Below are 24,673 nucleotides of genomic sequence, written 5' to 3'. Positions count from 1 at the left end.
GCCCCGCACGCCCGGGTCAGCCTGCCAACCCGGAAACACTGCCGCCGCGCAGTGGCTCCTGGGAGCTGCGCCGCGCCAGGCTGAGCGGCTGCGCAGGATAAAAGCGTCCAGATAGAGCGCGAACCACCAGCGCGGCTCCGCCCCCCAGGTCCCGCTCCATCCGCGGGCCACGCCCGGGGCCGGCTCTCCCTCCCTCCCTCCCGCCTGGCGGCTGTCTGGGCCCAGCCAGGTTTGCAGCCCACCCCCGTCTCTGGCCTTATCCTCTGTAGACACAGAAGAACCCACGCCGGGGCCGGTGGGGGCAGAGGGCGGGGTGTGTGGGGCCCCACCGGAAGGAGTACGGGGGAGGGGGCGGGCACAGAAGGGGGGGTGGCCGACTTGAAGAATTTGAGAACTGACATTTTAGCCGAGTATATTTGATTTTTATAATCGTGAAAAGTCCTGTTTCTGACCTCACAGCAGCCTTTTGACGTTGAAAAATGATCAAATTTATGACAGACCTTAAGCTAGAGGGTATCGGGAGTGCCTGTGGGAGGAGCTCTCGCACTGACGTCATCGGAGAGCTCTACGGGAAGAGCTCTAGGGTTACGTAAGAGCCCTGGCGTCCCAGCCCCGCTCCTTAACTTCCTCTTCTCTGTATAAAGTACTTCATCTTTGTCCTGTTCTGTGCGTGCAATGGCTCACCATGTCTGCGTCTGCCCGAATGCAGCCCTTTCTTTTTCCCCAAATAAATTATTTTTGGTGACAGAATACCTAGTCGATTTTGTTTTACAGTTGACAGAATATTTTTGCTTGAAAAAATGGAGCACTGCCGCGCTAGCAGCCCCCTGCACCCGGGCCCCACCAGGTGCACGATCCTCTCCCCCACGTGTGCTCCCAATGGCGGGCACCCAGCAGTGACCTGGGCTTGCAGTGGGAGTGGACAAGGGATGGCTGACCTCACGTCACCATGAGCATCGAACTCCCAGGCTATCCCAACTCGATAGGCCCTCAGGCTGAGACTGTGAATGTGAGGCCTAGCTTTCGTGGTGTCCCTTGTCCTTAGCGGTGCCAGCAGCTCACAGGGCCGATGGGCACTCCCTGCTCTGCACCCTCAGTGGGTTCCCTATTGCTAAGTGTGTAAGCCCTGCAACCCAGGAGCTGCAGCCTCTCCAACTCCTCCAGATCACCTTCCAGCCCACCAGCCCAGTGTCCCCAAGCGTAGCGCAGCAGATGTCACACCCTCTCCCTTTCCATGTGCCTCGGTTTCCAAGGTTTGCTCTACTAGAAATTCCTTTTCTGCTGCCCAGGAAACTCTTGCTCATCCCTGAAAGCCCATTACCCCACAGCCTCCTCCAGGAAGCCCTCTCAGCCCAACTGGAGGGAATGGCTCCATCCTTCCTGCTGGTCCCACTTCTGGCTTTGAGCCCAAGGGGTTGTTAGTGGTGCAGCTATGAGCAGGGCTCCTGGTCCCCCCACCGTGGGCCAAGCCCCTGAGGCCAGGGCTCCCACAGCTCTCTCCGTTGCCCACTGGCTGAGCTGGGCAGCCCAGGGCCCAATGATGACCATTTGTAATCCCGCTACTCTGATTCCCAGGGGAGCTTCGGCTCAACTCCCAGCTGGTTCAGCCCTAGAGGTCATAGGTGAGTGCGCTCAGACTGCCTGGTCCTTGTCCTCTCTGCAGAAGGTTGATGCCACCACTGTGGGAGCAGTTGTTGCAGTGCCTTTTTGAAGGGGCTGAGCTCTAGCAGAGGAAACAGGAAGGGGTCTGGCCCAGAGCTTGGATGGGGGAGGATGGGAGCCACAGGAAGGACCCCTGAAAGAATTGGTGCCATGACAGGAACCACCAGCAGCTGCAGGGAGGCAGTCTTGAGGCCCACTCCTGGGTAGGAGAGCAGGCTGATAGCCCAGTGGCCAGGCCACAGGACAGGGCCATAACCAGGGAAGGCCCAGGGCCAGTTCGCAGGGTCTTTGGGCAGGGGCTGGGGAAAATGGGGTCAGGCCTTGATAAGCTAGTCCTCTGGGCCCTCCCAGGAGGCTGGGCAGGCCGACTTCTCCTCAAGATGGCAGTTCAGGGAATCTGGCCCCCCCTTCACCCCAAAGTCAGTTCCTCTGCTCGGCAAGCAGCCTGACCCTCGGGTAGACTGGTAGCTGGCCCGGTCCCCTGGGTGGCATGGCTAGGTGGCTGTGTCCTGCACTGCCCAGAGGGACCCCTCCCATACTGTCCCAAGCCAGGAAGTCCCAGGCTGCCACTCCACCCATCTTAGAGAAGAGAGCTCCTAAGAGGAAGCAAAGGGAGACCCCTGGTCAGGGAAAGTCAGACATGACAGACCAGCGGCAGGCCACAGCTGCAGGACAGCTCACGGGGTGAGAAATGGCAGACAGGCCCACGATGGCAGACAGAGTTTGGAAGAACCAACATCGCCTCTAATAGCAGGGGGATGGCGGGGAGGGGGGGTGGTGGCTGTGAGCTGGCCTCTCCTCAAGCACAGCTCACAGAAGGGTCAGCCAGGCAGGAGGGTGGCTCAGCGGTGTGCAAAGGGTCAGAAGGCCAGACTGGGGTCTCTGAGTTCCAGAGGGAGACCTGGGAAGGCCCCCAGGGAGGCAGGGCTCCATGTGATAACCGGCGGGGCAGGATGTGTTCAGCAGGCTCTAAAGCGTGCAGAAGGGGCCCGTGTCATGGCGCTTGGGTCTGCGTTCGCCCTGGATGACCACTCCGGGTATTGAGGGGAAGCGCGAGTTATAGCAATCCTCCACGTAGTAGGTGGCTGGGCCGGGGTTACGGGCTGCAGAGGGAGAAAGAGGGAGTCGCACGCATGCCACAGCACCAGCTGCTGCCCAGCTCCCACCTGCCCCGCCCACGCCTCCATTCTCCCAGTCCTCCTTACAGGAGCTGACCCAGGACGCGAACGCGGGCGAGCGGCTCATGGAGAAGGCGGGGGGGCGCGGGGTCTGCAGACAGCTCCCGGGAAGGATGTCGTAGGTGTTGGGGCTAGGGCGCTTCTCGCCGCCCGGGACCTGCGGTGGGACCTGAAGCGGGGGCTGGGCACAGTGACCAGCACCCCAGACCTGCGGCCTCCGGGGTCGCGAGCGCGCCTCCACTGCCTTGGAGGCGGGGCGGCGGCCCCCGAAGCTGAAAGCTGGGAAGGCAGGTCCGCTGAGTGGGTAGTAGTCGGCGGGCGATGGCCACTGTGAGAGAGGACGCAGCTGCAGGCCCCGCTCCGTCCCTCGAGACCCCGCCCACCCCGTCCCTCACAGGCCCCACCCCCGCAGGACCTCCTGGGAGAGGGCCCCACCTTTCGCTCCCTGTTAAAGTCGGTTTTCCGTGTGAAGGGGCTTTCGCTCTGGAACCACACGGTCTGCCACGCCCTGCGGCCACCGCCCTCTGCAGTGAAGGCAGCGTCGTTGGGGACGGAAGGCTGGGGGAGCGGCCCCACTCCTAGGACTTGGGCCGCGGTGGGGGGCGCGCAGGGAGGGGCACGCACCGCGGGCGGGGTGCTTGCGGCTGATGCTGAAGTTGGGGTGCGCGGAGGATTCTCGCACGGAAGCATCCGGCACCTGGTACTTGGTGGGGCCCGGGATGTCCAGGTCGGTCACGACAGGGGGGCGTCGCTCTAGCCCTGGCAGGAAGCAAGCTCTGGGCCTGGGTCCTCCCAGGAGGCCCCTCCCGACCCTGCCCTGCCTCCCCAGACCAGACTGGGGACCCCCACTCACACAGCTCCTTTGGGTTCCGGGCGCAGATGGGCGGGGGTTCCTGGAGGTGGCCCACTTGCTCCCTAAGGCCTGCCGGGAACTCCTGCGTTGCTGGGGGCTGCATCTTGTCCCAGGTGGCCTTTGGCCCTGACAACAGCACAGCAGCCATGGGCCTGCAAGGGAGACGGACAGCCAGCATCCACCCAGCCACTCTGCCTCTGCATCGGAGCTGCCCGCCCCCAGACCCCCCACCCTACTGGCCCACCGCCCTTGGAAGTTACTGGGTGGGCACAGAGGACTTCGGCCTCAGGGGGCCATGGCTCCAGTGTTTGCCTCCATTGATGTAAAAATTTGCCAGGAATTTCACAGCCTTCTGGTCAAAATTCATTGTCAGGGTCTCTGGCTGCCTTCCAGGGAGCTCTGTGACCTCACTGGCCCGTCATGCTCCCACCCCCACCCCACCCCACCCCTGTTGCTGGGATACTGGAGGGAGGAGCGCCGTCCTGCCCTGGAGGAGCCCCTCCCCCAACCTGCCAGGTGGGTCACTCTGGGTCACCTCGGCCAGGAGGACCCCTAGTTGCCTGCCTGACTTCTGGCTTAGCCTCCTTTCCCCCTTCCACATCCTTGCCCCAATCCTGAACCTCCCCTCGACTTTGGGGGTCCATTCCAAGAAGAGCTTCAGGGAAGACTGACACCTGGCAGAGAATGGAAAAGGGAGCGGGTGCTATGGGAGGCCCAGCTGGTAGGAAGCATGGTGCAGTGGACCGTCCAGGGAGGCTCTCTGGAGGGGCAGGAACCCCACTAGAAATTCAGCCCTCGGAAAAGCAAAGCAACGATGGATAGGTCTGAGTGGACCCTGCTGACCTGAGCGGAAGGCCTGGCCCCACAGCCACTTGGTGGCCCAGGCAAGGCTGCGGTGTGGGAGCCAGTCCTCTGTTTGGGGTCACAGAGGCCAGAAGGTGTCACAGATGGATGGGGCTGCCCAGGCCCAAGTGCAAAAGAACTATGAGCCCAAGTGAGCTTGAGTCCCTCTGGGCACCAGGGCTCTCGCCGTGCCCTCTGGAGTTGATCCCAGCCCCAGCCCTGGCCTTGGCCTAATCCACCTAGCAGGGCCTGGTCAAGAATGTGGCCTCAGCCTCTGGGCCCTCCCCACCCTGATCGAGTGTCTTCCTGTCGGAATCCCCCCCATTTAGCAAGGACCCTGCCTGGCCTTGGGAGGTACTCCAGATGGACAAACTGAAGAGCCCTGCTTGAGAAAGCACAGGTTTTATTAGGGTAAGGGGCAGCCTGTGCTCTGGAGCCTTCCATGTTGTAGTGTTCTCTGGGGGCCAAATTGACAGTGGCTATAATTTTCTTAACAGAACTACATCATCAGCCTTTATTTGATTAAGGGTCAACTCTTTGTCCATGTTTATTGACTCTGGCTTTTTTCCTTAAGACGTTACATTATGCATGCATTTTTCTATTGGGGTGGTAATTTTTCGTATTTCTGTAATATAAGGTTTTTTATACTGATATCGTATCTCTTTGTAACACTTGTTGCAGGTTTTTTCCCCCACTTCGTTTGCCTTTTAGTATTGTTTATGCTGTTTTTTGACATGTACTTGAACCTTCTAATCTTTTCCTTTATGATATTTTGTATGGTTAGAAAGACCTTCCTATACAAAAAAAAAAAAAAAAAAAAAAAGTTTAAAATGGAAAATGGTGCCCAGGTCCAGGGGAAAGACCTGCCAACTTCACTGCTGAGTCTTGTGCCTCCAAATCTTCCAGGGCCTCTTGTCTGAGGAGAGGACTTGGGGTGGGTGGGGGCTCCTTTACCCTTATCCTGGGGGACTGCTGGCCTCCTGGGGGTAACAAGACTTCAGGCCTGCCACTTCCCTGCAGGGCCGACTTGGCTGCACCAACAGTCCCAATTTTATGAACTCTGAGGTCCTCAGCGTCACACCTCCCAGCCTGTTGCCTGTCTGAGCCTTGGTATCCCACCTGTAAAATGGGACCACTCCACTCAGGCTCAAGGAGGGCCTGGCCAGGTGGTGCCCAACAATGGGGACTCTTCACAATGGTTTCCAGGCAACAGAGACCCTCTCAGGGAAGGGAGCCAGCCAAAGGAAGGGGCTGCAGCCAGTAAGGACGGAGTTGAGGCTAGATGACAGCTACTCAGAAACACACCCTCTTCACACCAGAACCTCACTATATCCCTGGGTAAGCGCCAGTCCCCCGCAGGGAGGCTGTGGCCTGTGCTCAAGGTCAGCTGTGAAGGAAACCCCAGAGCTGGTCTCCAGGGAGGGAGTGAGGCCCAAGGGTTGAGGGGCCTGGGGTGGGGCTGCACAGGGCGGAGGCCTACCCTCAGCGCTGAGAGCCACTCTAGGTGGGCAGCAGGTCAAGAGCAGAAAACCAACCTGGGACAGCCCAGCAGCTGACAGAGGCTGCCGGAAGGAATGCCGGACGCTTATCCATAGAGTGTTCTACACTTTAGACAAGATAAGCATCCAGAGTAAGCTGATAGTCATGGACACCAGGCTGCCTCACGAGGCCGCCCCCCATGTACAAGAAAACAAACCCTCCACAGTGTGTGTGCACGCACGCACGCATACACACACGCAGAGCCACACAGAAACGGAAAAAGACTGGCAAGGAACCAGACCTAAGTCCACAATGGTTCTGAGGGGAAAGGTGGGACAGGAGATACTGAAGAGGGTTCGGAACCCCCAACCACCCCCGGGGGGCCTCACCATGACAGCTAAGTGATGCTCAGCTCAACCTTCACTGCCTACCAGCAGCTCTCCCACCTGCCTCCCAAATCTGGTCCCGTTAGGGTGGCTACCAGTCTCCTGGGTGGCCAAAGTCTGAGTCAGAGCCCTGCCAAGCCTTCCCAGTGGTACCAACTTGTGTATAGTGGGCCCCTGGTGCCTCAGCCTGGGCCCAGACCCTGTCACCGTCCCTGTAAATGCTTCCTTTAAGCCCCTTAACTGGGCATGGCAATCTGATGGTGGTGTTGGTGACAATGGAGCTCGTGTCCTATGGGCCAAGCCTGTTCTCAGTGTGCTGCCCATTCAAGCCCCCAACGCCCCAGTGAGGCAGGTGCTGCTGCAACCCCCATTCCGTAGATGAGGTCGGGTACCTAGCGCGGGGCTGGCAGGCTAGACGCACACGCTGCTCACAGGGGTCCTGCTGTCGCCCACTGGCCCTGCTTCCTCCTCTTCCCTCTGCAGCTATGCTGGCTTCTACCCGCAGTTGCGCTACCAAGTGGGGAACACCTATGGGCGCACCACCGCCCAGCTGCTCACAGACCCCAGTGTGCAGAAGAGCCCCTGCTCTGTGCTGTCGCCCATATCCAAGCCCAAGTTCATCGAGGACTTTAGCAAGTCCAAGCCACCCCTGATCCCCTGCCGCGACCTGACAGAGCCCTACATCCCCCACTACACGGGTAAGCCCCGCCCCCTGCTCCCCGCCCTGCCCCTCCCCTCCCTCCTGCCCGCTGTCACTCACAGCCTCTGTCCACAGGTCTGAAGCACTACAAGAACTTTGAAATCCTGGGCCGGTTCTCACCCCAGGAGGTGAACGCCGAGGGGCTGCGGGGGGTAGAGAATGCATCCAGGCAGGTCTCACTGCCTGCGGGCTTCATGCCCTACCCCCCCTACCCCCCGTGCCCACCAGGTAGGAAGGGGGATTCCAGGGACTTCGGACACCTGGGCCTGCAGCTGGCATACGGGGAGGGCTGGAAGAGCACCACCCCTGTCCACGAGGGCCCCAAGCAGTACCAGGTAACAGATGCACTGAGACCTAGCCTCACCGCAGCCAGCCCCAGGTGGGGGCTGGGCTCAGAACTTGACCCCTCCCCATCCCAGCTATATCACTACAGGAGGAACGAGTACCCACCCCCAGCCCACCAGCAGGAGACACTAGATGTAGGCAGGTTCCACAGGCTGCCCCAGCTGGACCATCCCAACATGATCCAACGCAAGGCCATCTCAGGTGGCTGCCCAGGGCCCCTGGGGCAGGGACACCCACCCCCAAGCCCCTAGGGGCCCAGGCAGGCTGAGGGTGAGTGAGGGCTGCCACAGGCCCTTCCCTTCCTGGAGCCCAGCTTCCCCAAGGCTCAAGTGCCTGCCCGCTCATTCCCATCTGACCAATGTTCAGGGGCATCAAGGAGCCTGGACAGGCTTCCCGACACCCCAGGGAGCAGGTGGGTGGTGAAGGGGACCTGGGGCAGCACCCTGACCTCTTCCTACCCCAGGTTACGCTGGCTTCATCCCCCGGTTTGCCTGCATGATGGGGCTGAATTACCGTGATGGGCTCACACAAGCTATGGACGAGTTTGACAAGAGCCAGGTACCCACCTGAGTGCCCAGCATAGTGGGCAGAGGCCCCACCCCACCCGGGCCCTGAGCTAGGCTCCCTGCTGTGCAGCCTGTGGGGAGGGGAGAACGAGACACCCCCTCCCCCACCCTGAGGGACAACTGGCTGCTGCTTGCCTGGTGGAGGCAGCCCATGTCCGCATTTCTACAGTTCCTGTTTAGAAACCCCGACTGTACCCAGGGAGCGAGGCTGCCCAGAACACACTGGCCCAACAGAACCATCTACAACAGCCAGGGCCTGATACCTTTCTACATGGGGTTCGTGCCATGTGAGTGTGCTTAGCAGGCCACTGTGCAGAGGGGTTGGGTGGCTGGGGCCCCTACCCATGCTGCCCCATTGGCACAGGGTGCGCTTTATGTCCCCAGTACCCTCTTCCCCAGTGTGGAAAGGGCCGAGGATCCCTGAACCAAAGCCGCCTCCAACTCCGCCAGCCCTCTGGAGGTTTAGTGTGGACAGGCTAGGCAGGCCTTTGATGGCAGGTGCCCAGGGCAGCCCCAAGCTCCTGGAAGCCTGTGCCCAGCAGCCACTGCACACGGCAGGGCCAGGAGCTCAGCTGCAGCACTGCCCTTGCAGCCATGAGGGATGAGTTCGCAATGACGTTTGGCAACGGCACCCGTAAGGCCCATCAGAAGGAACTGGAGAGGAGAGAGCAGACACTGAAAATGCTTTAATGGTGGTGTCTGTACAGCGTGATGTCAAGACAGAAGAAGAGCAGGTGCACACAGTGAGACACGGCTATCAGAGGACAGGTTGTGAGTGAATAAAGAGTTCTCCCAGCCTCCACGCTTCCGCATCCCTGGCGGCCCTAGGCTACCTCCTCCTCTGCCTCCTCCTCAAACTCGCCCTCCTCCTCGGCCGTGGCGTCCTGGTACTGCTGGTACTCGGACACCAGGTCGTTCATGTTGCTCTCGGCCTCGGTGAACTCCATCTCGTCCATGCCCTCGCCTGTGTACCAGTGCAGAAAGGCCTTGCGCCGGAACATGGCCGTGAACTGCTCCGAGATGCGCTTGAACAGCTCCTGGATGGCCGTGCTGTTGCCAATGAAGGTGGCCGACATCTTCAGGCCACGCGGTGGGATGTCGCACACGGCTGTCTTCACGTTGTTGGGGATCCACTCCACGAAGTAGCTGCTGTTCTTGTTCTGCACGTTGAGCATCTGCTCGTCCACCTCCTTCATGGACATGCGGCCCCGGAACACGGCGGCTACAGTCAGGTAGCGGCCATGGCGGGGGTCACAGGCGGCCATCATGTTCTTGGCATCGAACATCTGCTGGGTGAGCTCGGGTACCGTCAGGGCGCGGTACTGCTGGCTGCCCCGGCTGGTGAGCGGGGCGAAGCCGGGCATGAAGAAGTGCAGGCGCGGGAAGGGCACCATGTTGACAGCCAGCTTGCGCAGGTCAGCATTGAGCTGGCCAGGGAAGCGGAGGCAGGTGGTGACCCCGCTCATGGTGGCCGACACCAGGTGATTCAGGTCACCGTAAGTGGGTGTGGTCAGCTTGAGGGTTCTGAAGCAGATATCGTAGAGGGCCTCATTGTCGATGCAGTAGGTCTCGTCTGTATTCTCCACCAGCTGGTGGACGGAGAGGGTGGCGTTGTAGGGCTCCACCACGGTGTCCGACACCTTGGGCGACGGCACCACGCTGAAGGTGTTCATGATCCTGTCGGGGTACTCCTCCCTGATCTTGCTGATAAGGAGAGTGCCCATCCCAGACCCAGTCCCCCCACCCAGGGAATGGGTCAGCTGGAAGCCCTGCAAGCAGTCGCAGCTCTCAGCCTCCTTCCTTACGACGTCCAGCACTGAGTCGACCAGCTCTGCGCCTTCCGTGTAGTGCCCCTTGGCCCAGTTGTTTCCAGCACCACTCTGACCTGCAAGAGAGGGCAGCTGGTCACTCTGGTTAGGCTTGTGGTCACCACTGATCAGGAAGCCAAAAAGGCCAAATAACGTGGTGTGAAGTGCCACACAGAACTCACCATCCCCATAAAGCAGATGGACCCCCAAATAAAGAAACAACCTACCTACTTAAAAAGTTAAGGGTTGAACTAAGGTGGCTTAACAATAAACCAGCCCCTCCCGCGCGCAGCCCCTGCCAATTCCCAAGGACAGATGAGCCGACACTGCGTTCACTGTGGGGAGATTACATCTGCCGCTGCCTCCCTGCTGCCTCCCTGCGGGCAGACAGCTGGGCCTCCCTCCCAAAGCGGCTTTAGCAGAGGGGATTGAGTGACTGGTGAGGGGGAGGAGAGTGTCCGGCCAGGGGACCTAACGTCTGCTCCTGGTGCAGAGTGGATGAGACCTCGGCCCAGCAGTTCTCAGGGCCGTGACCTTGGGTACCCCTTGACCTTTGAGTAGTCCTGGCTAACAGCCCACCACCCAACCCCCATCCAAGGCTCACCGAAAACGAAGTTGTCTGGCCTGAAGATCTGCCCAAACGGCCCCGAGCGCACGGAGTCCATGGTGCCTGGCTCCAAGTCCACGAGCACGGCGCGGGGCACGTACTTGCCACCTAGGGGAAGGGAGGGCGTCAGCGAGGAGACGACCGCCGGGTGGCAGGAGGGGGATGGACAAGGGGTGCGGGGTCTCACCAGTGGCCTCATTGTAGTATACGTTGATCCGCTCCAGCTGCAGGTCGCTGTCCCCGTGGTAAGTGCCGGTAGGATCGATGCCATGCTCGTCGCTGATCACCTCCCAGAACTGCGCGAGACGCGGGCGGGCCGGGGCTGAGTCACGCCGGCGTTGCCCGGAGCCGGCCCCGCCCCGGACGGGCGCGGCCCTCCTCTCCCCTCCCCTCCCCCCTGCTGCCGGTCCAGTCCCCGGGGACCCGCGCCGCAGCCCCCGCCCCGGCTCCGACCGCAGCCCGGGCCCTGGCCCCGCGCGGAGCCGCAATGCGGGGGCGCCGCCCGCCCTCCGCCATCTTTCCCTCCCGCCCCGCCCGTAGGCCCGCCTGCGCTGGGGCCCCGGAGCCCCGCCGCCCACCTTGGCACCGATCTGGTTGCCGCACTGGCCGGCCTGCAGGTGCACGATCTCCCTCATGGCGGCGGCAGCGCAGGCTGGAAAACAGACGACACAGCCACGAAGCGGGAGCGCAGAATGCTACAACCGACGCTCTGCCAATGCTTATATACCCACCGCACCCGCCTCCGCCAGCTTCGTATTGGGCTATCAGAACGAGGCTGGCAAGCGTCCTTTTTTGATTGGTTAAAGTTCCATCAATCGAGACCCTTCACGCCCGCCTCCCCAATGCCGTTCGCTGTTTATTGGTCGGCCGCGGTCTTCGCTCTCCCTATCAAAATGACACCCTTCGCGCGGCGGTGCTCTGTCCATTGGCTGTTTCAAATGATTGATTTGTCCTCTCATTGGCTGGCTCCGAAGAGCACGCCGATAGGCTGGCGCTATTGGCTGCGCGGGGCCAGCGTCCTGGTAACCGCCGCGGTGCCGCCGGGCGCGCGCGCCGGCTTCGCTGGTCGGGCGGAAGGTGGGTTCCGTCCGGAGCCAGAGCCCGGGAAAAGTAGACGCGGCGGCCGACCGGCTCGCACGCGTGCAGGCGTCCCCGCAGCCCGGATAAGCTAGCGCGCGGGCCCGGGCGTGCGCTTCTGGAGTGCTGCTGCTTCGGACATCCGTGAAAGGGGGCCGCGCGTGGCCGAGGCCACCCTGGGGGGTCTCGGAGCGGAGGAGGGGCGCAAGGCCATTCGCTGCAGAAACAAACAAGGCTCGGTTGCTAAGGGGCGGCAGCGCGGAGCCTGGCGTGTCGGTGGAGTAGGGGCCCTCCCCCAGAACGGCGGAGGCCTTGGGCTCCCTGCGCCCCACCTTGGTCCGCACGCCAGCTTCGGTGGCGGTCAGGTGAGGGAGCACGTGGGCTGCTGCGCCGGGCCCGAAGCAGGGGAGGGGAGAGGAGGGGAAGGCGGGTCTGTGCCCGGCAGCCGTGAGCTTGTTGTGGAGACGGCGCTGGCCGGGTGCCGGTCACCTTGGTGCCTCGCCCCCAGCGCACCGAGCTCCGTGGAGACGAGGGCGGCGCCCAGACCTCCCTGGGCGCGGGCGGGCTCCGATCTCCGGGCCCTGTTACCCCAACCACGGATCAGCATGCCTGGGCTGACAAAATGCCTTTACTTTTCACTGTTTGTTTGTGTTTGGGGGGGATCTTATGAAGGAAAAAAAATTACTGTGGTCGCACTTTTAATCAATCGCCTTAAAAACAGTACACTTGCGTTATATTTTTAACATTTATAAAAGGAAAAATCACACCCGTGGACAGTCTCCCTGTTGGTGGCCACTGGGCCGCTCAAGATCCTGGTTTTCTCAATAAACTTACTCTCCTTGGCCCCCAACGTGAGGGTTTGGAGGCAGTACCTCCTTGCTGCTGTCTTTCTAGCAAGAACGCGCCCTCTTCTCCTGTAATGCACAGTACCAGGCTGTGATGGCACACTGCGGCATTACAGCACGTTCCGGCGTTACAGCAGGTTACCGGGTGCGACTGTGTACTGTTCGTCTGTGGGTAAAACTGTTGGGACAAGCAGCACGCTGGGTGCAGATTACCCTTTCCATCCCTTGGAGAGTGGTCTGCAGTTGTCTCCTCGGGACTGGTCCTGGCCTGGAGAGTGAGTCACCAAGTCAAAATGCAAGTCAGGCTCAGCAGGTCCTCAGGGACCCACCCCCTCCCCCACAGACCCGCCAGGAAGGTGGGCCAGGCCATGGCATGTGGGGTACGCTGGACCACTGCTTGGCATCCTGGTTCCTCACAGTGCCCTGCAAAAGTAGCTAGCTTAGCTACCCCAGCCGCAGTTGGCCAGGCCCTGGAACTGCAGCAGGCAGGCCATGTGGCCTCAGCACTGAGTTGTCACAAATCAGTGAGAGAGGGAGCAGCTCAGGTCCCCCCCACCCCACACTGTTCAAAGCCCTGCTGAGTTTGCTCCTCACTCCCTGAGAACCCCTGGAAAAGGCTCCTGTGACCAGTGCCCACAGGCATGGCAGTTCACTACAGCACCCCCACTTTACAGGTAACAAAATAGAGGTTGTGGCACCCGCCCAGGTCTGAGCCCCAGAGCTCTGAATGGCACCTGGTTGTCCGCTTTGCCCCTCCCATTGCCCCAGCAAGGTGAACGCTGGCTGGCAACAAGACAGCTGGAGCCTCCCTGTGGTCATTGGGCCTGAGCCTAAGGGCCATGGTTGCCGCTGCTGCACAGAGCTGGTTGGTGTGGCCCTGTCGGTCTCCACTCCCAGCCCAGGGTGTTCTTGTGGCTGTGTGGAGAGGTGGGCCCAGTGGGGGCCTGTGGCCTGATGGGATGCAGGCCAGGAGGGCACAGGGAAGCCCAGGCAGGGGCCTGGGAGTGCTCGGTGCCTGGCCCTCCTGCCCCAGCCTGCAGCTGTTGGAGGATCCACAAGGATGGCTTTGTTTACCGGTGGCCATGGTCCCAGCGGGAGGGTGTGTTACCTCTAGGCTGGGCAGCAGGCAGACAGTCGTTCGTGGCCTCAAAGGACCTGGCAGTCCGCCCGAGGCGGCCTCACACGCCCCGGAAGGAGAGGTACATGGGGTCTTTCTCTCTTCCCCTCTCACTGCCCCCCCCCAATCTCCCCAGAGACCTAGCTAGGTTCCACCCCTCCTTGGGACTTCCATTAGAGGGACTGTGAGGCTGATGTCAGACCTGCAGGAGTGTCCTGAGGTCACAGAAGTGGGGGGAACCCAAGCTGGGGTGCATGAGCCTGCTCCAGGGGTCTCACTCCCATGAAGCCCCTTGTGGCTTCCAGAACAGAGGCTACCTTTCTTCGTGGACAGGGTGAACCCAGGCTCAGGAGTCCAAGGAGCTTGTTGGTGGACTGGGGTTCATGGGGTGGCGAGGGACTGAAGGGCCTGGGGGACATGGGGTGGAGTCCTGAGGGGCATGAGAGGGGCTGGGGGTAGTAAAAGGACAAGAGCATGAGTAGCAGTGGGCCCTGGGGCTGCCCTCTCCCATATTCCTGACCGTTCACACCTCCCGCTCCATCCAGGCAGTCCCTGGACTGGGAGAAGGTGACTGGCTACAGCAGCAGACTAAACATGTGACACATCAGATCCCTGACCCAGGTGGCTCTTGTCCCCTCTGTATGAGTTCTGGAGGAGAGAAGAATTCACCCAAGCTTTGTTCTCCTTGGTGGCCTCGGGGATCGGACTGGGGCTGGAAGGGCAGGAGGACCAGGCCACTTCCCTAGTGTCTGGTTACCCGCTGGCCAGCAGACAAGCCTTCCTGTGTGGAAACCCAATGCGCAGCTGTGGGGTAGGGCAGGGGGCCCGTGGGGGGAAACGGCCCTCTCCCCGCAGGTGCCACCCCCAGGTGAAGGGACAGCACTCAGCCTCACCCTCCTCCCTCACCTGCCCCCAGAGGCCTTTGCCCACCTTGCAGCTAAGGAATGGGGCGGGGGGCTCTTGTGTGGGCTCCAGGTGCAGGCAGGGTGGTGGGACAGCGGGCAGGACCGGCTTCCTGGTAGAGGTCTTTGGGGCTGAGCGGCCCTGGTGGCTGGCAAGGAGCAGCCCAGCGTGCCCAGGAGCTCTCCCAGCTTCCTGGCAGTCCCCAGAGCCCTATGCCCCCCCCACGCCCCACAGCCCTGTGCCCGGCCCATCCTAGAAAGAAGAACAGGCAGAATGAAGGGGTAGTGGATGGGGAGCCTTGAGGCCACCCGGTCATTACGGTCCCCTGCTCACTCCCCGACACACCTGTGGGGCTGGGGGGGGAGCCTGTGCACAGTCCAGTGATGGCCTCCAGGGCAACCGGGTTGGGGGGGGGACAATGGGGCTGGACAGTAGGAGGACTGCCTCTGCCCGAACCTGCCAGCCTCACGGGCATCCGCCAGGGCAGTGGGGAACTGGGAGCCTGCCACCCCTCCTTCCTGCACCCACGGGGAAGAGCCCCGACCGCATCCAACCTCCCTGGACCCCAGCTTCTTGCTCAGGAAGTCTCCATGCTACGGGCTGCAACTTGGCGTCTTCTGTCCCCAGGCGGCCACGAAGAGAAACAGTTCCAGCTTGGGGCTGGGGGCGGGGTCATCTGTGTGTCCACACCCACGGGGGCGACCAGCTCCCATGAGGGCTCCCCACGGGCACTCAAGTGTCCGCTAGGGGGCAGCAAAGGCGCTGCTCCACCCCAGCACCCATTGGAGGGGGATCCCCAGGCAGTCCTGTCCGAGAGTGAAGACCACCCATATTTGGGTCACAGCCTCATTTATTTGCAAAGAAAGCAAGCCAGGTGACTCAGAAGTCCACTGCAACCTGGATCTCCCAGGGTACCCAGAGGTCAGTGGGGGGCACCCACCCTCACAACTGCTGGGAGGCCAGGATGTTGGGGTTCTCGTAGCAGTGGGCCTCCTTGACGGTGGCCTGAGGGGTGCTGCAGGCCCTGCAGGGGCAACAGCGGCTCAGCAGGCGGTCCCAGGGCTCCAGAGAGTGGAGCCAGAGGGGGAGCCAGGCCCAGGACCGCAGAGGGCGAGGCAGCCAGGCTGGCCGATGCCTCTGCAGGACGTTGACCAGGATAAGGAGAAGCACCAATGCCACCAGGGGCCCCCCGACTGCAGCCAGCACCGTGTCCCCCGCCAGGGAGAGCCCAAAGGCAGCCAGTGGCAGCAGCAGGAAGCTGAGGAGTAGATAGGCGATGGCCACCCAGCGGTAGCGGGCGGTCAGGTCCCCAAAGCGCTTGGCCATCGGGATGGGCAGCCGCAGGACAGGCACCACGTACCACAGCAGAATGCCAGCCAGGTTGAAAAAGAAGTGGATGAGGGCAACCTGGAGGGTGTGAGGGCAGGCAGGGTCAGGAGCCTGCGCCCGATGGCACAGGGTCCCCTGGGCTCACCAAGTTACTTGCCCCTCCCCTCCCTGGCAGAAAGAACACTAAGTCCGCAGCTTATCTGGGGTCCTGCTCATTGGCTGAGACAGGCCACCTGGGAGGGCAGATTCCAGCCAGGTAGGTGTGGACATGCTCCTGCCTTCCCTCCTCCTCCACTTTGGGGTCAGGAGCCCAGTCTGACGTCCTGTGTGGTAACTGCATCACTGACAACACGTGGCTTAGCTTGTCACGCCTCATACCTAGTGACCCCTCGTCCCTCAGTGAGCCTGGCCACCCAGCCCAGGGCTCTGGCCTGGCTTTGCGTAGGAGGTGCAGGGTTCCATGTGGAGGGAACACAACCCCCTCCAGGGGCTGCTGGACTGGAGGAGCCGGTGTTGGTGGGTACAGTCTGAAGGGCTTCCTGGAGGGCAGTGGAGCAGGCCCTGCAGGGGGAGGCTCTGTGTGCACAGCAGGTCAGAAGCAAGAGAGCAGGTGGGAGCGGGGAGGGCCCAGGCTCCTTTTCCTGCATGAAGCCTGGCGAGATTGGGCTTTCGGGAGCTGCCCCTGTTGGCACCCAGGCAGAGGCGGTGGAGGAGGGACACTCAGCCAGAGCAGTGGATCCCCAAGAATAAGCAGGACTAAATGGGACTGGGTTCAGGGCATGGAACTGGGGGCTAGTGGGAGGCTTCCTGGAGGCAGAATTGTGATGGGGCAAAGGCACCCCGAGTGGCACCCAGCACAGGGGGGCGGGGCCTTCAAGGAGCATGGTGTATCGTCCAGGTTGGGACCTGTTGGGTTGAGGTGGCTGGGGGTGAGGGAATAGAGGGGCTCGCACCCCAGGGCCAGGAGACCTGGAAGGGACACAGCCAGGAGCACAGGTTGGGAAAGTAGAGCAGTGGCCCCTGGGGGGAGGTTAGGGAAGGGCTGCCACAAGGAAAGGAGGAGAGGGAACCCTAGGACCATGCAAGGTCACAGGGGTTCAAAGAAATGACCACAGGGTCCCTGGGGCCAAGGAGGTGGGGCTGCAGGTCTGAGCGGGCAGTCAGAGATGGGTCCCGGGAGAGCTTGGGCCATGGCCAGCCTGGGGCAGGATTCGCACCTCCTGCCTGCAGGGCTGGACACAAGGGGACCAGGCAGGGGGAGGCAGGGCGGTACCTGGATGGCACTGAGCAGCGTGTTTGAGGGGCTGGCCAGGGCGGCCAGCAAGGCTGTGGTGGTGGTGCCAATGTTGGAGCCCAGTAAGAGGGGGTACACCCGCTCCAGGCTGATCACCCCGACCCCTGGAGGAGTCAGAGGTCAGCATGGGGCTCTGAGCCCCACCTCTGTGACCGAGTGCCCGCCCACCAGGCTTGCCCAGGAGCCAGGCTCACCCAGGAGTGGCACGATGGCCGCTGTGAAGACGCTGCTGCTTTGGAGCACAAAGGTGAGGCCAGCACCCACCAAGATGGCCAGGTAGCCGCTGAGCCAGCCAAACGGGAAGGGGAAGTCTGCGGGGGGAGCGTAAGCTGGGTCACCTCCTGGGTAGCCTCTGCACCCCTCACCCCGATCCCACTCCTGAGTCCCTGCGCACCAGCGTTGATGACCATCCTCACGGCCTGGGCAATGCGGCCACGAAGCACGGAGTTGAGCAGCTTGACGATGAGGACCAGGCAGGTGCAGAGGACGAGCAAGGAGGCCGCCAGCAGGATGAAGCCCACAGCCAGGTCCGTGAGCGCCGTGCCCACGAACAGGTGGTGGCCTGGCGGCAAGGCAGGGGTGGCTGGGTGAGTGGAGGGCTGGGCGGGCGGGTGGGGCAGGTGGGGCTGGGAGTGGGCGCTGGGCCTCACAGGGCAGTTGCTCCGTGGTGGCTGAGCCGTTCCTTCCCGGGCAGGGGCCAAGGGCGTCCACTCCACAATTACTGCTGTTTCCTGTGGTCTGGGGAGGCAGGGGCAGGCTCAGGACCGGGCAGCATGGCCGGGGGTCACTCAGCAGGTGGGGTGGGGTCTGAGGCACCTCACCGTCTGGACCCTTGTGCCGCACCATCGCTTAATGAGGCTGCTGTTGGTGGCGTTGCCTGTGGCGCTGCTAACAATGACATCGTTGTCCAGCTGGGGGACAGAGCGATCATGACCTGTGTGGGACCCTTGTAGACCCTCCTCCCCGCCCCTCAGCACGCCTGGGCATGCGGCGTCCGAGGGCAGCACCGTCCTCACCTGCACAATGAGGTGTGTGAGCGGCTGTGTCAGCACCTTGAGGATGTCGGGTGCGTGCACCCCCGCCTGCAGGCTGGTGACATCCAGGGCCAGGGCACTGAGCCTCTCCAGCGGGGATACGGCGCTCTCCAGAGGCAGCAGTATCAGCACCGTGAGCCAGTTGAAGATGCCATGCACTGCGGAGCCCGCGAAGGCCCTGCAGCCAGCAGGGTCAGCCGAGTGGTTGTGGAGCCCAGGGGCCCACACCCTGGGGCCCTTGAACACAGCCCCGCCCCCGCACCCTGCCACTCACCTCCGAAACTCATCCCGGTCCCCCGACTGTGCCATAGAGACCAGGGTGCTGGTGATGGACGTGCCCACGTTGACACCCATGATGATAGGCACAGAGGCCCGGACAGTCAGCACTGTGGGAGGGCCACATCAGTCTCCCGCGCTCCACCCACCCATCCCCGTCCCAGGAGGAGGGGCCACTCACGCTTGGAGGCCACCATGCTGACCACGATGGAGGAGGACGTGCTGGAGCTCTGCACGAGAACTGTGACCAGCACGCCGATGACTAGGCCAGCCACCGGGTTGGAGAGCACCACACTGTCCTTGAAGATGTCTCCGGCCACTTTGCCTACGGCCAGGGGAGAGAGGCACTGAGGCTGCGGACGCCGGACTGCCCTCCAGCCCACCCGGGCCGCCCAGCCGGTCACTCACTACCCAGCAGCTGGAAGGCAGAGCTGAGGATGTCCAGGGAGCAGATGAAGAGGTAGAGGTTGCCCAGGAGCCCGCAGGCCTTGAGGAAGCCGATGGTCACGCGGCGCACCCTGCCGGCCACGCTGAGCTCTGAGGACACAGGGCAGGGCTGTCCTCAGCCAGCCCTACCTGCCCCGCCTGCCCTGCCAGCTCTGCCTCCGTGTCCCCCCAGCCAGGGCCCGGGATCCTCTCCTCTGTCCCTTTGCAGGATGGCTGAGCAGACCACTCCTGGAGCCTCCCAGAAGCCTAATTGCCAGCAGCAGGGAGGAGGATGACAGGCTGGGCAGGCAGCAAGCTGAGGGACCAGGGTCCCCTGGGCGCTGGTCTGCCTGCTGGGTTTCCATGTGGCCTGTTGGGGGCCAACCCCCTTCTTGCTCTGTCTCCCCAGGGACCCTCTCCATGCTCAGACCCTGGAGAGTCAGAGCCCCATTTGGCCACTTCCCTGGCACCTCCACACCTACCTTTCCAGGACTGGCCAGTGTCCTTCAGCTCAGGAAGGGCCCAGGGGTCCACGGGCCCCTCTTCCAAGACGAGGGCAGAACTGGAGGTCCCTGCAGAGGTCAGGGTCAAGTAGGTAGGTCCTGAGACCCAGCTGTTTCCTGGACAACCCCAGGTGGGAGCAAAAGGAGGTGGGAGAGGTGGCAGAGGGACTTGGGGTGAGGAGCAGAAGCAGGAGTGGGGAGGGAAGGGGGCCTCCAGCTTGCCTGGTCCTGACCAGAGTTGTCAGGAGCCCCCTCCCCACCTACCCAGAGTGGTGGGTCAGGGGCTGAGTGGCAGGGAGGCAGGGCCTGGCCTGGGGCCCTGGGCTCCTGGTACCTGCATTTCCAAGACTCCGGTCCACCAGGCCAACCGTGTCCAGAGTAGGAGGGGGGACCTGGCCACCGGTGAGGGAATTCGGCATGGATTTCGGGCAGGGACAGACCCAGGCCCAAGCCTGGATCTGCTGGGGGGAAGGGCAGGTCAGACACCTCTCCTCCCCCTGTCCTGCCAGGCCCTGGGGTCCCCTAACCTGAGACCTTGGACGCTCTCCTCCCTCCCGACCCCCTGCTGGCCTTGGTGACCTCCCCGTTCCTCCATCCACAGGCGGTTGACTGCAGTGACCTTAGACGGCTGTCAGGCAAGCCCAGTCCAGTTTCAAGGGGCAGAGCTGAGGGGACCCTGGCTGCCTAGCTCCCTCGCTGGTCCTGGCTAGAAGAAGGCCTGGTGGGTGGCAGTGCTGAGGCGAGGGCCGGAAGTAGCTAGGAGCGGGGAACCCGGGGACCTCTCCTATCAGGTGTCATTGGGGTCACAGCAGATGGTCCTGGCTTAGACTTTGGCATTTGATACCAAATGGTGACGTCTCTGCTTGATAAGGGCCCCACCCCCAGTGAAGAGGGCAGGGCAAGGGGCTTGGGCATGCCACCCCACCTCAAGGCTCCTTTCCTCAGCCCACTGGCAGCCCCCAAATAGCCCTATGCCTGAACTCCCACCCCCAGGGCCCAGATCCGGGGAGGCTGTCTGTCACCCCTCCGTCAAGCTTGCCCACAGGCTGGTCTCTCGCCCTGGGAGGGGGCGCGGTAAGCTCTGGGCCTGGCGGCCACCCAGCCCGGCCCCAGTGTCCCTGGGTCCCTCCTGGTGATCGAAGCTCCTACCTGTGTGGTAGTGAGGGGCACCGGCGGGAGGAGGCACAGGGCGGGCGCAGCCTCAGGTCAAAGATCCACTGGGTGCACACAGGACGTGCTGTGCACTGAGCCCATTAATGTTTACCCAGAGCTCAGGCCCCCAGGGGGACCTGTCATAGCCGCAGGCACCTGCTTTGCCAGGTCCCACTGTCACTCCAGGGCAGGTGCTCCAGGCCCCGAGCTAGACCAAGGGTGTTGCAGGGCTGGACTTGTGTGAGAGCAGGCACCTGTGTGACACTAGTGGACACTGCACGCCGCCCGCCCAGGGCAGGGTAGCATGGGGTGCTCTGACTAGAGGGCTAGGGGAGCCTAGAGCTCTGCACACCTTCTGTCTGTTCATCCCTGCCCTGTCAGAGGGTGGGAGGGAAGCCCCTTGTACTGGTTAGGTGAGGACAGCACCAGCCCTGAGATCATCCAGTTTAGATCGGGTTTGAGGCAGGGCTGGGCCCGGCCCAGTGGTGGCCAGCAACAGTCCAGGATGTCATACCTCCATCTGCAAGTGGGGGGAGGACTGGTCCCCCCCAGGCCACATGGCTGCCCAGCCCTACCCCCAACCCCTCCTGGACCAGGAGACGCGGCCCATGGTGTTTTCTCCACAGCTGAGCCCTGACTGGGCCCATCACTTATGGGGTGCCCCTTCCTGAGGTCAGTCCCCTTCTTGCTCCTGGAACGCTGGAGGAAGAGCTGGGGCCAGCCCCGCCCCCCAGGCCTGGTCTCCCCAGGGGGCCTGTTGGCTCCAGCACTCTGCCCACTGCCCACCAATCGCTGTGTGCCTGGGGGACTTTGCCCCAAGGAAGGAGGAGGTTTCTGAGTGTCCTCTCAGCAAATTCTCTTGTCCCTCCCCTTCCTGCCACCCACCTCCCAGGGCAGGCCCAGCAGTCCCTCCCAGGGGCTCCTGAGTGACAGCTCCTTCCCAGGTAGGGGTGGGAATATTGCAGCCTGACTTGAGGGTATCTGCACCCATAGCCTCCAGCACCTGCTGTGGCCCTTCCAAAGTGTCTGTGTGGTGGCCACTAGGAGGCAGAAGGCAGCCGAGGGTCAGGAAAGGGCTCAGGGTAGGAGTGGCCTTCCTAAGCTGTGCAACCTCAGGCAGGTCCCCACCCTCTCCTGCCCAGGGCCCTCTCCTGGGACACTTGTCACAGCAGTAAATTTACATCTGCAGGGGACCCTCTTGGAACAGCAGCCAACACGGTGGGGGCTCGGTCAGCTTCATTGAGTGAGAACTCCCCAGGGCTGCCTTGCAGGCCAGGGGTGAAGGGAGTGGCCCTTTCGCTGCTCCCAGCTCACACCTCTGGGATGGTTCACTGGAACAGGTACCCCCAGGAACAGCCTTGGCTGGGCCCGGCCCCTCCGGCCTGCAGGCCGGCCCTGGCGACTGGCCACCAGACCCTTGTAAGAGCCGTGCTCTAAGCTGAGTCAGGCCTGGGCTGGGCTTGTGGGCAACTCCAACAGCAGTGAGTGTCCCCGCCCTGCACAATCCTGCGAGCTGCGGCCTGGGCATCCCGGTCGGATTCGGCAGGAGGTCACCGGCCCCTTGCGGAGTCTCACAGTACTATGGGCACAGTCCCTGACATTAGGCCGCAGCCTAGGGGGTCCATGTGGGGTGGCACCCAGGACAATCGGCCCCCGGCTGTCCTGGGCAGGTGATGCCTCAGTCAGAGCTTCTGAGGTAGGCATGCTACGGACAGCAGCCGCCCTGTGCGAGCTCAGACCTCGGGGCTGCCCGGGGGGGCCAAGCAGAAGTTGCTGCAGCCCCAGCAGCAGCATCTGGGTCGGGGGAAGTGGGGCTGGGGGCCCAAGGCCGGGCAGAGCCCTGCCGGCTGCTGAGTGATGGCTGTGCTGCCTTTGGGGGGTGCGGGGGGCCGGGGCTCCCCTCGAGATGGCTCCCGCTCGGCCTTGATGGCCAGGAAAGCGGCCAGGTCGAGGTCCAGCGTGGCCACCCCTCCGCGGGGCGTGGGCGTGCTCTGGCGGCACTGCGGGCAGGGGATCCAGCGCTGCTCGTGGGCTGGCGTGTCCAGCCGCCGCACGCACGCCTGGCAGAAGGTGTGGCCGCAGTAGAGGCGGCGAGGCAAATGCCCAGTGAGATCGTAGGCCGAGTAGCAGATGATGCAATCGCCCCGCCGGGTCCCAGCGGCTGTCCCCTCCTCGGAGGCCTGGGGACCCTGTGGCCGCAGCATCCTGCGGGAGGCACACAGGAGAGCTCCAGCCCAGCCGGCTTGCCTCTGTGACGGTCCTGTGTGGTCCAGGCCCTGGCATCCGGAGCCCACCCTAGAGGACAGGAGACCAGGCCTCTGCAGACCCGGAGGGTGGGTGGTGGCCAGTGGGACCAGCAGATGCCAGCGTTTGGGCACAGCCTGGGTTTCCATGCGCAGTGGCTGGGCAGCATCCTGTCCAGCTGTTTGATCCTTCTCCATGGCCCTCTTGCCCAGCACCAGGTCCCCACCCATCCCAGCCAGCCTGAGCCCCAGGCCTCTCTTACCTGCATCCGCTCTGCTGGGTGGCTATGCCCAGCCAGAGGGTGGCCAGGGGTGGGGGGACCCAGGGCGCCCTGCGGCTCCCTCCCTGGGGCTCACATTACTGGCCAGCACGAGTCAGCAGGGAGGCAGGTGGTGGCTGCAGGCGGGCGGGCTCCCCTTTCAGCCACAAAGCACTTGCAACTGGATCTACCGGCACCACCAACATGGCAGGAGATAAGGCGCCCCCCACCCGCCCTGCCCCCACCCATGCCCAGACGACGCTCCACCAACCCCCAACCTAGGCCTGGCTTTGCTGCTCCTCATGGCCCATCTTCCTGGCTCTCCACCCAGACCCTCCCCCACTCCCACTCACATACTGGCCCCCACCTCACCCTGGAAAGCTTTCCCATCTTAACCTGGGTGATCTCTCAGTTGGAGCAGCACCTCCTCCAGGAAGCCTGCCAGGACCCCCACCAGCTCACAGCCCTGATGGGTCTTGTTCCTCCTAAGCTCAGTCACAGTGTGACGGTCCATGTTGATTTGCCCCAGCACTTTCATCCCTGTCTGGGCTGACTCTGTTGTGTTCCCATCGTGGGGCGGTGGTCAGCCCCACAACGCCCCAAGGAGACCTCAAGCATAGGTGTGGAGAGCCCCACTCACACACAAGGACCACCCAAATGCTCTGTGAGGCACAGGGCACTGTGGGCAGCCCTGCACACTCCCATCAGAGCCACCTCCTCCTGGCATCTGCCGTCTGCAGCGCCGGGGCCAGCCCAGTGAAAGGGACACAGGCACAGCAGAGTGGGGTGTATTGAGAAGGGTCGGGACAGGGCCAGGACCTCCAGGACCCTCACCACCTGGCTGGGAGGATGCCAAAGGCCAGAGGGGCCCCTCCTACTCCTAACACCCTGGCAGTCCAAAGCCTCTTGGACTGGTCGGGCAGGTTTCTGTGTCTGGCCTGGGTGGGGTCATCCTCTGGTGGGGGCCAGCCATGGGGCAGGGGCCAGGAGCCTGGCACACCTGAGTCCCTGCACAGTCAGGCCAATGACATATCCACCCACACCTGGAGACCGGTCGTGCCATGTGGCCCGTCACTGTGGGTCAGGGGAGGGCCGGCACCAGGACCCGTCCGTCCTGCGAGGCCAGCTCCGCGGTGGCTGTCTCTGCCCCGGAAGCTCAGGGTGCCCAGTGCTGGCCTCGCCGCTGACTCCTCGCCCCGGCATCCTGGCCTCACCCCAGTGGTGACACAATGCCACGCTTAGCAGCTGAGCTTCCCGCATGTTCTCCCGAGCATGCATGCTATGCCGCTCCACTGCTGGGAGTCAGGTCCTCCAACGGCCTCCCCCAGCCCAGCACCCCCCTGGAGGTGGCTCCTCCAGGAGGCAGGACGGCCAGGGAGGCAGCATGGGCTGCTCCACCCAACAAATGTTCAGGAATTGGCTGTTTCCTGAGAAGCCAGAAAAATGCCCCCACTGAGGCAGGGCGGTGACTCACAGTGAGCAGGGCTCGTTCCTGGCCGCCTGGGCTCCCCCTCCCAGAAACCTGCCAACACCAGTCCCACCCACCACCATCCTGCCAACCTGATCCACCTCCTGGAGGCCTTTTTAGGAGCTCCACGCCCCATTCTATGCATGGCATCCTGCTGTCTGACCCACGGACTGACCTGTCTCCCAGCTTGGACCCAGGCCTAGCCAGGGCAGGGGCCCCACTCCCGCCCCTCCCGTCCAGACTCTGGGCAGACCCGCGGCCTGCAGGTCAGCGTATCAGGAGGCAATGGCTTCCTCACCCCCAAATGTCCCACAGAGGC

The 24,673-nt window shown here is 62.8% G+C and overlaps 5 protein-coding genes across 8 annotated transcripts; 1 reads left to right on the top strand and 4 right to left on the bottom strand.

The window, feature by feature from the left end:
* Window positions 1-100: 100 nt before the first annotated feature.
* Window positions 101-4,075, bottom strand: STPG3 (sperm-tail PG-rich repeat containing 3). Its single transcript, XM_033123508.1, has 6 exons — window positions 3,954-4,075; window positions 3,694-3,845; window positions 3,465-3,599; window positions 3,276-3,364; window positions 2,868-3,168; window positions 101-2,765 (listed from the first exon to the last, which is right to left on the bottom strand). The coding sequence occupies exons 1-6, from the start codon at window positions 4,058-4,060 to the stop codon at window positions 2,632-2,634; spliced, it is 918 nt and encodes a 305-aa protein (XP_032979399.1). The 5' UTR covers window positions 4,061-4,075; the 3' UTR covers window positions 101-2,631.
* FAM166A (family with sequence similarity 166 member A) lies at window positions 3,484-8,720 on the top strand. 2 transcript variants are annotated; one of them, XM_033123509.1, is made up of 7 exons: window positions 3,484-3,567; window positions 5,743-5,874; window positions 6,885-7,099; window positions 7,177-7,436; window positions 7,521-7,647; window positions 7,910-8,004; window positions 8,605-8,720. In XM_033123509.1, exons 2-7 carry the CDS (start codon window positions 5,819-5,821, stop codon window positions 8,608-8,610), a joined length of 759 nt encoding a protein of 252 aa, XP_032979400.1. In that variant the 5' UTR covers window positions 3,484-3,567; window positions 5,743-5,818; the 3' UTR covers window positions 8,611-8,720. The 2 variants fall into 2 exon arrangements, with proteins under 2 accessions (XP_032979400.1, XP_032979401.1); XM_033123510.1 differs by lacking the exons at window positions 5,743-5,874; window positions 8,605-8,720 and having other exon boundaries at window positions 3,492-3,567; window positions 7,910-8,581.
* On the bottom strand, window positions 8,689-11,166 carry TUBB4B (tubulin beta 4B class IVb). The gene is made up of 4 exons (XM_033123507.1): window positions 11,006-11,166; window positions 10,615-10,723; window positions 10,425-10,535; window positions 8,689-9,897 (listed from the first exon to the last, which is right to left on the bottom strand). The coding sequence occupies exons 1-4, from the start codon at window positions 11,060-11,062 to the stop codon at window positions 8,837-8,839; spliced, it is 1,338 nt and encodes a 445-aa protein (XP_032979398.1). The 5' UTR covers window positions 11,063-11,166; the 3' UTR covers window positions 8,689-8,836.
* Window positions 11,167-15,201: 4,035 nt separating this feature from the next.
* On the bottom strand, window positions 15,202-20,473 carry SLC34A3 (solute carrier family 34 member 3). 2 transcript variants are annotated; one of them, XM_033123505.1, is made up of 13 exons: window positions 20,381-20,473; window positions 19,566-19,689; window positions 19,211-19,300; window positions 18,711-18,839; window positions 18,484-18,627; window positions 18,301-18,412; window positions 18,009-18,204; window positions 17,814-17,903; window positions 17,643-17,730; window positions 17,387-17,554; window positions 17,187-17,303; window positions 16,972-17,096; window positions 15,202-15,776 (listed from the first exon to the last, which is right to left on the bottom strand). In XM_033123505.1, exons 2-13 carry the CDS (start codon window positions 19,648-19,650, stop codon window positions 15,312-15,314), a joined length of 1,809 nt encoding a protein of 602 aa, XP_032979396.1. In that variant the 5' UTR covers window positions 19,651-19,689; window positions 20,381-20,473; the 3' UTR covers window positions 15,202-15,311. The 2 variants fall into 2 exon arrangements, with proteins under 2 accessions (XP_032979396.1, XP_032979395.1); XM_033123504.1 differs by lacking the exon at window positions 20,381-20,473 and adding an exon at window positions 19,851-20,362.
* Window positions 20,474-20,605: 132 nt separating this feature from the next.
* Window positions 20,606-24,615, bottom strand: RNF224 (ring finger protein 224). Of its 2 annotated transcripts, XM_033123512.1 has the most exons (2): window positions 22,890-24,615; window positions 20,606-22,588 (listed from the first exon to the last, which is right to left on the bottom strand). In XM_033123512.1, the coding sequence occupies exon 2, from the start codon at window positions 22,585-22,587 to the stop codon at window positions 22,117-22,119; it is 471 nt and encodes a 156-aa protein (XP_032979403.1). In that variant the 5' UTR covers window position 22,588; window positions 22,890-24,615; the 3' UTR covers window positions 20,606-22,116. The 2 variants fall into 2 exon arrangements, with proteins under 2 accessions (XP_032979403.1, XP_032979402.1); XM_033123511.1 differs by having other exon boundaries at window positions 20,606-24,615.
* Between the last annotated feature and the right edge of the window lie 58 nt (window positions 24,616-24,673).

The sequence above is a fragment of the Rhinolophus ferrumequinum genome, chromosome 12 (assembly GCF_004115265.2).
Source record: "Rhinolophus ferrumequinum isolate MPI-CBG mRhiFer1 chromosome 12, mRhiFer1_v1.p, whole genome shotgun sequence".
In the NCBI taxonomy this organism is placed as follows: domain Eukaryota; kingdom Metazoa; phylum Chordata; class Mammalia; order Chiroptera; family Rhinolophidae; genus Rhinolophus; species Rhinolophus ferrumequinum.
Note: the sequence above shows the minus strand (reverse complement) of the source record. Positions and strands in the feature narration are given on the sequence as shown.